This window comes from Onthophagus taurus, chromosome 8, assembly GCF_036711975.1.
Source record: "Onthophagus taurus isolate NC chromosome 8, IU_Otau_3.0, whole genome shotgun sequence".
NCBI lineage: Eukaryota > Metazoa > Arthropoda > Insecta > Coleoptera > Scarabaeidae > Onthophagus > Onthophagus taurus.
In genome coordinates, this window is record NC_091973.1 from 5,480,134 (window position 1) to 5,489,638 (window position 9,505).

Here is a 9,505-nt window from a genome sequence, read left to right on the forward strand (position 1 = left end):
GATTTTATTTTGTTGGTGTTAATAAATAATAATAATAACTAACATAAAAGCAGGTAAGTTATTAAATAAAACATTAACATAAACACATTAAAGTTTAAATAAATATAATTAAACAAAAAAATGTAATTTATCAATAAATAATCATTTAAAAAAATTGTTTTAAAGGTTGTGAGTGTTTACGTGAAATTCCATCTTTAATATCTAAGTGTAATTTATGACACACGGCTGATAAAGCACTTTGAGACAGAAATTTAAACTACATTGAAAGTAAATATTTTGGGTTAATACATCCGCTGCGTATTTCGATCAGGTTTCGATAATTCAGATACTAAAGAACCCAACCCAACCCAATTTATTTCTCATACCACAGAGAATACTTTGGGGAAGCCGACGTCTTCGAAGTCAAACAAAGGCAAAAAATTAAGATTCTAATATCACTCAAATGAATGAATTTTTCATCATAAAACACTCGGGATTCGGAGCGTACTCAAAAAAACTTGTAGAACAAAAGTTGCAAATTTTATAATATATTTATATTTAAATTTTATACTTAATTGATCTCACTTTTGCTCTCAAATGCGTAATTATCGAGAAAAATGTGAAAATTTGATGATTTCGTTTTATTAATGGAAGCGCAAGGAATTCGGAATATTTTACAAAAAAACTTGTAGTACAAAAGTTATAGCAAATTTAATTTTTAACAATATTGCTCATTTTCACTTCTGCTCTCAGATGCGTAAATATTCAGAAAAACGTGAAAATCTGATAATTTCATTTTATTAATGCTAGCGCACTGGATACTAAATATATTAGAAAATAACTTTTAGAACAAAAGTTGTAGCAAATTTTATTCTTAACAATATTATCCATTTTCACGTTTGCTCTCAGATGTGAAAAGTTGAAATCTTTGTTGTACATAATATTGATATATTATCTATTAATTTCATGATTCTATAGTTTTGGGTTGATTTGGCTTGATTCAAAGTTGGGTTACTTTGTGACCGAATTGACTTGCTTTAGACTTGGGTTGCTTTCTAGTTGAGTAACTTTTGAGCTAAGTTACTTTCTGGTTTGATTAATTAGCTAGAGTTGCATTACTTTGTGGGCAAGTTATTTTGAGGTTCCCACGGTAGTGTTGACTTATTTTGTGGTTGAGCATTCGGGTTGGATTTCGAGTTATTTTAAGATTTGCCATTTTTGGCGTTGAATAAGATTGCATATTAAGTATAATGTTCATTCTGTCAAAGAACGCCATTAATGCATTTCATGATTCTATAGTTTTGGGTTGATTTGGCTTGATTCAAAGTTAGGTTACTTTGTGACCGAATTGACTTGCATTAGACTTGGGTTGCTTTGTAGTTGAGTTACTTTCTGGTTTGATTAATTAGCTTTGGAGTTGCATTACTTTGTGGGCAAGTTATTTTGAGGTTCTTGCGGTAGTGTTGACTTATTTTGTGGCTGAGCATTCGGATTGGATTCCGAGTTCCTTTGAGATTTGCATTTTTTTGCGTTGAATAAGATTGCATATTAAGTATAATGTTCATTCTGTCAAAGAACGCCATTAATGCATTTCATGATTCTATAGTTTTGGGTTGATTTGGTTTGATTCAAAGTTGGGTTACTTTGTGACCGAATTGACTTGCTTTAGACTTGGGTTGCTTTGTTGTTGAGTTACTTTCTGGTTTGATTAATTAGCTTTGGAGTTGCATTACTTTGTGGGCAAGTTATTTTGAGGTTCCTGCGGTAGTGTTGACTTATTTTGTAGCTGAGCATTCGGGTTGGATTCCGAGTTCCTTTGAGATTTGCATTTTTTTGCGTTGAATAAGATTGCATATTAAGTATAATGTTCATTCTGTCAAAGAACGCCATTAATGCATTTCATGATTCTATAGTTTTGGGTTGATTTGGCTTGATTCAAAGTAGGGTTACTTTGTGACCAAATTGACTTGCATTAGACTTGGGTTGCTTTGTAGTTGAGTTACTTTCTGGTTTGATTAATTAGCTTTGGAGTTGCATTACTTTGTGAGCAAGTTATTTTGAGGTTCCCACGGTAGTGTTGACTTATTTTGTGGCTGAGCATTCGGGTTGGATTTCGAGTTACTTTAAGATTTGCCATTTTTGGCGTTGAATAAGATTGCATATTAAGTATAATGTTCATTCTGTCAAAGAACGCCATTAATGCATTTCATGATTCTATGGTTTTGGGTTGATATGGCTTGATTCAAAGTTGGGTTACTTTGTGACCGAATTGACTTGCATTAGACTTCGGTTACTTTGTAGTTGAGTTACTTTCTGGTTTGATTAATTAGCTTTGGAGTTGCATTACTTTGTGGGCAAGTTATTTTGAGGTTCCTGCGGTAGTGTTGACTTATTTTGTGGCTGAGCATTCGGGTTGTATTCCGAGTTATTTTAAAATTTGCCTTTTTTGGCGTTGAATAAGATTGCATGTTAAGTATAATGTTCATTCTGTCAAAGAACGCCATTAATGCATTTCATGATTCTATAGTTTTGGGTTGATTTGGCTTGATTCAAAGTTAGGTTACTTTGTGACCGAATTGACTTGCATTAGACTTGGGTTGCTTTGTAGTTGAGTTACTTTCTGGTTTGATTAATTAGCTTTGGAGTTGCATTACTTTGTGGGCAAGTTATTTTGAGGTTCCTGCGGTAGTGTTGACTTATTTTGTGGCTGAGCATTCGGATTGGATTCCGAGTTCCTTTGAGATTTGCATTTTTTTGCGTTGAATAAGATTGCATATTAAGTATAATGTTCATTCTGTCAAAGAACGCCATTAATGCATTTCATGATTCTATAGTTTTGGGTTGATTTGGTTTGATTCAAAGTTGGGTTACTTTGTGACCGAATTGCCTTGCTTTAGACTTGGGTTGCTTTGTTGTTGAGTTACTTTCTGGTTTGATTAATTAGCTTTGGAGTTGCATTACTTTGTGGGCAAGTTATTTTGAGGTTCCTGCGGTAGTGTTGACTTATTTTGTGGCTGAGCATTCGGGTTGTATTCCGAGTTATTTTAAAATTTGCCTTTTTTGGCGTTGAATAAGATTGCATGTTAAGTATAATGTTCATTCTGTCAAAGAACGCCATTAATGCATTTCATGATTCTATAGTTTTGGGTTGATTTGGCTTGATTCAAAGTTAGGTTACTTTGTGACCGAATTGACTTGCTTTAGACTTGGGTTGCTTTGTAGTTGAGTTACTTTCTGGTTTGATTAATTAGCTTTGGAGTTGCATTACTTTGTCGGCAAGTTATTTTGAGGTTCCCACGGTAGTGTTGACTTATTTTGTGGCTCAGCATTCGGGTTGGATTTCGAGTTACTTTAAGATTTGCCATTTTTTGGCGTTGAATAAGATTGCATGTTAAGTATAATGTTCATTCTGTCAAAGAACGCCATTAATGCATTTCATGATTCTATGGTTTTGGGTTGATTTGGCTTGATTCAAAGTTGGGTTACTTTGTGATCGAATTGACTTGCTTTAGACTTGGATTGCTTTGTAGTTGAGTTACTTTCTGGTTTGATTAATTAGCTTTCGAGTTGCATTACTTTGTGGGGAAATTATTTTGAGGTTCCCACGATAGTGTTGACTTCTTTTCTGGCTGAGCATACGAGTTGGATTCCGAGTTACTTTGAAATTGGCATTTTTTTGGCGTTGAATAAGATTGCATATTAAGTACAATGTTCATTCTGTCAAAGAACGCCATTAATAAAATTAAAATTAAAAACAAAAATGAGTGACATCTATGATTAAATAACTCAACACATCTTTAATAGCTGAAAAACATCAAAATAAGTTGTTGCAAAATTTTGTTTTAAATGTAATTTGTTTGTAAATATAAAAAATAATATAAAATAACATATTAAATAAAACTAATTAATTGTTTTCGTAAATTAAATTTTGTATATGTTAGGTTGGTATTGTGTAATGAAGCTTACTTCACTCATTTTATTTTGAGGTTATGCATTCCTATCTAAGGTTGGTCATTAGTTTGTGTCGTAAATAAATGGATATAATAACAAACAATCGGTGTTGCAATTGAATTGTATTTGTCTTAAACGCTCCAGATAAGTTTATTGGGCAAGCATAATAAATGTAGGGTATTTGTAAGATAATTGATGGACAGCTGTGAGTGTCATCGTTGGACAATCTGAAGATCTGAAGTAACCTGTAAGTACGTAACATAAAAAAACAGGGCAAATAAATCTGTCAAAAAAAAGTAAATATATAGAATGAAATGATTTTTTTCTAAAGAACATTAAGTTGTGCGGATTGCCAAATTAGTTTCTTTATTATCTTTCTTAAAAAAAAATAAATAAAGGGAAAATAAAGTGTTAAAAGTGGTGGGGTCGACATGCGCGTTTGATAACAAATGTTCTATGCCTTTCCCAGACTGTGGGTCTTCAACTAAAATGGCGTCAAATATCACCAAAGTTGATAACACGCTTTAGATAACAGCGGGACGACTCGCTGTATAATGATTGTTCGCGACCAAACGCGCACGTTTTGGCGAAAAAACGAGACTTCGTGGTGCGTTTTAGGGTCGACACGATAAACTGACTATATCACTACCGAACTATAACGAAAAAACGAAGGCGCACGATTGACTCGAGGGATTGACTCGCTATTTGGAAGACGGACGTTTAGTAATCGAACATAGTACGCTCGGAATCCCAATGGCCCAAATCATGAACCAGAAGAGAGGCCGTGGTACGGCCGCTGTTGGGGAAACCTCCAGCACAGGCTCCCAGAGTGGATCATCCAGCCAATTATCCAGACTGCCTACACCAGGAACACTTACTGATGAACTTGCTGCATTATTTGAGTGTCCTGTTTGTTTTGAGATTGTATTACCTCCTATCATGCAGTGTCAGGTTGGGCACCTGGTCTGCTCTAGCTGTAGACCAAAATTATCTTGCTGTCCAACATGTCGTGGAACATTAGGTAAGTTATTTTTAATAGACACTTATTTAAAAAACACTCAAAAAAGTTATATCTATTATTATCTGCTTATTTGTTAGTCATAAACATCAATATCTTCATATAGAGTTACACATTGTATAGTGAAGAAACCTAATATATAAGCTGATGTGAGTAGTTTGTAAACTTTATCAATGATATACTTATTTATTTATGATTTATATAAATTACCCAAAATTTATAAAAAAAACTTGTAACATGGTTTCATCATTTTATCTTAATGATTAACTAATTTCTTGCATTAATTTTGTCACCATGTTAGGACATTTTTATGCTGACACCTTATTTCTTAATTTTTATTACACACCATACAGTTTTATTACTCCATATTTTTATTAATACATCCACCAAAATAAATCGAAATCGAATTTTTGGATACAAAAAATATCAACATTTAAGACAAATAATCTTTGTGAAGTGTGTGAAAAATCTTCAAGATGAAAAATTTATTATGAAAGTAAGTAATTATTTTATATACTATAATATTAGAATATTGTTTTTTTTTACAGTCGCTTCCACCAACATAGGAAAAATATTTTTGATGAGTTATAAAGTATTATTTTTTATTAATATATATTTTTTGTTATAAATGGTTTTTAAGTTTTTTGAATTTGTTCCTCTATTATCTACGCTTTTGTTGTTGGATGGCCGGCGATCATTTCCGAAGTAATTTTCCATGTGGAATCAGAATCGGACCATCGCGCCAAGATTTTTAGATATTTGAGGTTGTGTACAAGAAAAAAATGGCTTTTTTGACTGTTACGCCTTTGTTGTTGAATGGCTGACGATCATTTCCGAAATAATTTTCTACGTGGAATCAGAATTCAAGACCAGAATTGGACCATCATGTCAGGATTTTGAGATATTTGAGGTTGTGTACAAGAAAAAATTTCTCTTTTGACAACTTTTGAAGTTATGTGTGAGACGCACAATAGTATTTTGCTGTATTCTATCTATTTCATCATATAGTACTATTATTGCCCTTCAAAATGCGCTCTTGAATGATGTTATACGATTTCCATGATAAGTTATGACCATTTTAACACTTTCGCGGACAGAACTCGAAATCATAGTGTCCGCGAAAGTGTTAAAATGACGTAATGAGTTGGAACCCAGCATAGCATATGGATAGCTGGTTATTTTGCAGCATTTTGATTTCAGTTTTATTTTGAATTTGTAACTTAATACAGAATCTCTTGTATTTTCAGAAAATAGAATCAACCTTAGCTATTGCTAGAACTTCTATGGATACGCGCATTATTCAAAAACTGTACTGCAATGAACATTCAGGCAAGCGCAAAATAATGAGTTTCTTCTGTTGCCACTTTTGTTATATTATAAGTAAAATGAGTTACAAGTCCATCAAAGATGACGAGAAATCGGTATTATGAGATATTGCATAAAATCTTAATTATTAAGTAATTACATAAAACATTGAGGTGACAACTTTATGGACGTAACGATTGAAAAATTAATATATTTCGGACGGAACTTCAATAGTTAAGGATAAAAAAAATTACTCATAAAATATGGATAACTTCAAAATCTACAACGATAAAGTATGAATTATTTTTAGTTATTACGGTGATATCAGCAAAAATTCTGTTTTATTTTTTGATAATATAAGGCAGTCAATTATAAAGTATGCGTCAAAATGACGTCACTGAGTGAATTCCAAAATATAGTATTAAGCGATAAAAACTGTACGTGTGGAATAATAAAAAAGCAGAAATTTGTAAAAAAAAATTGTATATGGGAAACATTTCTTTTATGTTGCGCTTTCGAATCCTCTTCATCCACCTCGTACTCAAATTTATAAAGTAATTTTTAAGCTATTTTCAAAAAAAAGTCGTATTACGTACTTGTTTTCGTAATTTTTCTGTACTTTCACATTGAAATTGTTTGAAAATCAAATTTTATCGGTTTTTGCAATTGTTCATTTTTCCAGGTTTAATTGCCAAAGAAGGAAACGGCTTATTGTTAAAATATTTTAGTGTGTACATTAGAGCGGGCGAAAATTTCGTTTAATATTAATAAGTCGTGAATTTATCCCCCAAAAATTCGATATCGATTTTATTGCTATTTTATATTTGAATATTAATAAAAAAAAAAAACATGTAAGTTACAAAATTTTTTTAATGTTGCGATATAGATTTTTTAATATTGGTAATAACATTTATCGAAATTCTTTAATAGTTACGTACAATAAAATAATCTATTACTAATCAAAAGAATAGGAAAGGAAAAAATTATTTTCGTAATACATTAAAAAATTTTAAAGACTCGAACGGACACATGATTTCATTTATTAACAGGTTGTGACCACGTTACGTTGCAAAAGCACTCATGTCGAATTTTTTCAAATTAGTTGTAAATCGTTTTGCGTATATTACCTTTGCCGTATTAGGTAAATATTTGTTCATCAAAATAAAATGTTTATTATAAAAGTATTTTTAATTCTTTTTAGGTGATATCCGAAACTTGGCAATGGAAAAGGTGGCAAACAACTTAATGTTTCCTTGTAAACACAAACAAACTGGTTGCCGGATGTCACTAGGTTTAAATGAAAAAGCTGAACATGAAGAAGTATGCGAATTTAGACCTTACAGTTGCCCTTGTCCGGGTGCATCCTGTTCTTGGCAGGGTCAACTGGAGAAGGTGATGGTTCATCTGCAGCACGCGCACCAAAATATTACTACACTTAATGGAGAGGACATCGTCTTTTTAGCCACGGAAATTAATTTACCCGGAGCCGTTGACTGGGTGATGATGCAAAGTTGTTTTGGACATCATTTCATGCTCATTTTGGAAAAACAGGAAAAATGCGACGGGCACACACAATTTTTTGCGATCGTTCAACTTATTGGTTCACGTAAACAAGCCGAACATTTTGCTTATAGGTCAGTATTAATCTATATCATAATTGTTAATAGTTATCTTAATTTTTCTTTTTATTAGATTGGAATTGAATGGTAATAGACGCAGATTGACATGGGAAGCGATGCCTCGATCGAGTCACGAAGGTGTTGCGTCGGCAATAATGGGATCAGATTGTTTGGTATTTGATACGTCGATCGCCCAACTATTTGCTGATAACGGAAATCTCGGTATAAACGTTACCATATCTGTAGTGTGCTAAGAAAAGACGTTCGATTCTAATTATTAATTCTTTTTTAAGCCCGTTCGATCGCGTTGGTTCCATCGTATTTTTCATTAATTTTATTAATTTCATGTTTAAAAAGTCGTATATATGTAATGTGGTCCTGTAATTTTGCGTTTGATTGTGTTATGAGCTTCGAAGTCCGCTGGTTTCGGTGATTCGTTTCCTGATGCGCAATTTTTTCGGCGAAACAATGATTAAATAGCTCACAAGACTCTCAATGAGTGTTGTTTCGAGCAAAAATTGCGTTTCCTATAAATTAATTAATGGGGAGATGAAAAACAACCATCGAGCGAGTACAGTTTTATGTAATTCAACCTTAACAATGTGAAAATGGTTTTAAAATTATTAATTATTGATTTTTCACGTTTCCGTTTGAAACGATCTGTTCCGTCTGTTGCGGTCACGTCAAAGTGGTGGTATTATACGAAAAACCTTATAAGGTAGCAGTATTAAAATGAAAGCGGCGATGTGATAGATTTTTATTTTCACACGTGACCACCGAAATAAGCCGCTGTATAATAGCATCACATTATGCATGTAGTTTGCACATATAATATTAATTAACCGAGGGAACGTTCTACAGGCTGAGCGCTGTACCATGCAGGGATTAATCGACAAATATCTTCGTTTTTTTTTTAATAACCGTAACCCTATGGGCGACGCATCCTCATTGACACGTACGTCAGCGAAGGACTTTTTGTTGTATGTGATAAATAGCAACTAGTATTTTTAAGTTTAAGTTTTTAAGAGTGGTATCATTGTTCAGTAAAATATATCTACTTATCAGTAATGTAAATACAATCTAGATTTGAGCCTACTTAATAAATTTTATCTTTTATTTTATTTGTTTTCATTTTAAAAATAGTTACCAAAATCAAATTTTGAATCTGTTTTTATAAATTTAAAGAAAATCTGTTATTAGAAGACATCTATTATTCAATTTTTTATTCAAAAACTTTGTTAGTTAAGTTTCAAACCCAAACCAAGCTTTTAGTGTGGCAATAATAGTTTTACTACTAAGTAAAAGATGGCAGAATACATTTGTACTTGCTTATTATTGTTTCGTTGGCATGTTATTATGTTTTTGGTCCTTATCAATGAAGAATTCGATCAAATTATTGGATTCATATAATTTCGGAAAGAATAAAGACAATACATAGCAATAACTCATGCAAGAATATATATCTAAATAATACAAACATTTTCCCACGCTCAAGCTCCAAAAATTAGTTTTATTGCCCTTACATTTTATTCTAAAATGATTTTTGTAATCGCATAATTTCACTAAAAAGAAAAGGTACAAATATATTTCATAAATATTTGTGTAAAAAGGTTTAAATAAAACAATCTTTTTT

At 32.1% G+C, this 9,505-nt stretch overlaps 1 protein-coding gene across 3 annotated transcripts; it reads left to right on the forward strand.

The window, feature by feature from the left end:
• The first annotated feature begins 3,946 nt into the window (after positions 1-3,946).
• Positions 3,947-8,988, forward strand: LOC111425239 (E3 ubiquitin-protein ligase Siah1-like). Of its 3 annotated transcripts, none has more exons than XM_023059154.2 (4): positions 3,947-4,181; positions 4,400-4,951; positions 7,455-7,887; positions 7,946-8,988. In XM_023059154.2, the coding sequence occupies exons 2-4, from the start codon at positions 4,684-4,686 to the stop codon at positions 8,124-8,126; spliced, it is 882 nt and encodes a 293-aa protein (XP_022914922.1). In that variant the 5' UTR covers positions 3,947-4,181; positions 4,400-4,683; the 3' UTR covers positions 8,127-8,988. The 3 variants fall into 3 exon arrangements, with proteins under 3 accessions (XP_022914922.1, XP_022914921.1, XP_071054597.1); XM_023059153.2 differs by having other exon boundaries at positions 3,947-4,177; XM_071198496.1 differs by lacking the exon at positions 3,947-4,181 and having other exon boundaries at positions 4,189-4,951.
• Positions 8,989-9,505: the final 517 nt, after the last annotated feature.

Excerpts from the sequence above, each read along its gene's own strand:
- LOC111425239 (XM_023059154.2), top strand. The coding sequence starts at position 4,684 with ATGGCCCAAATCATGAACCAGAAGAGAGGCCGTGGTACGGCCGCTGTT. Across the intron at positions 4,952-7,454 it reads AACATGTCGTGGAACATTAG|GTGATATCCGAAACTTGGCA; the intron begins GTAAGTTATTTT and ends AATTCTTTTTAG. Across the intron at positions 7,888-7,945 it reads GCCGAACATTTTGCTTATAG|ATTGGAATTGAATGGTAATA; the intron begins GTCAGTATTAAT and ends TCTTTTTATTAG.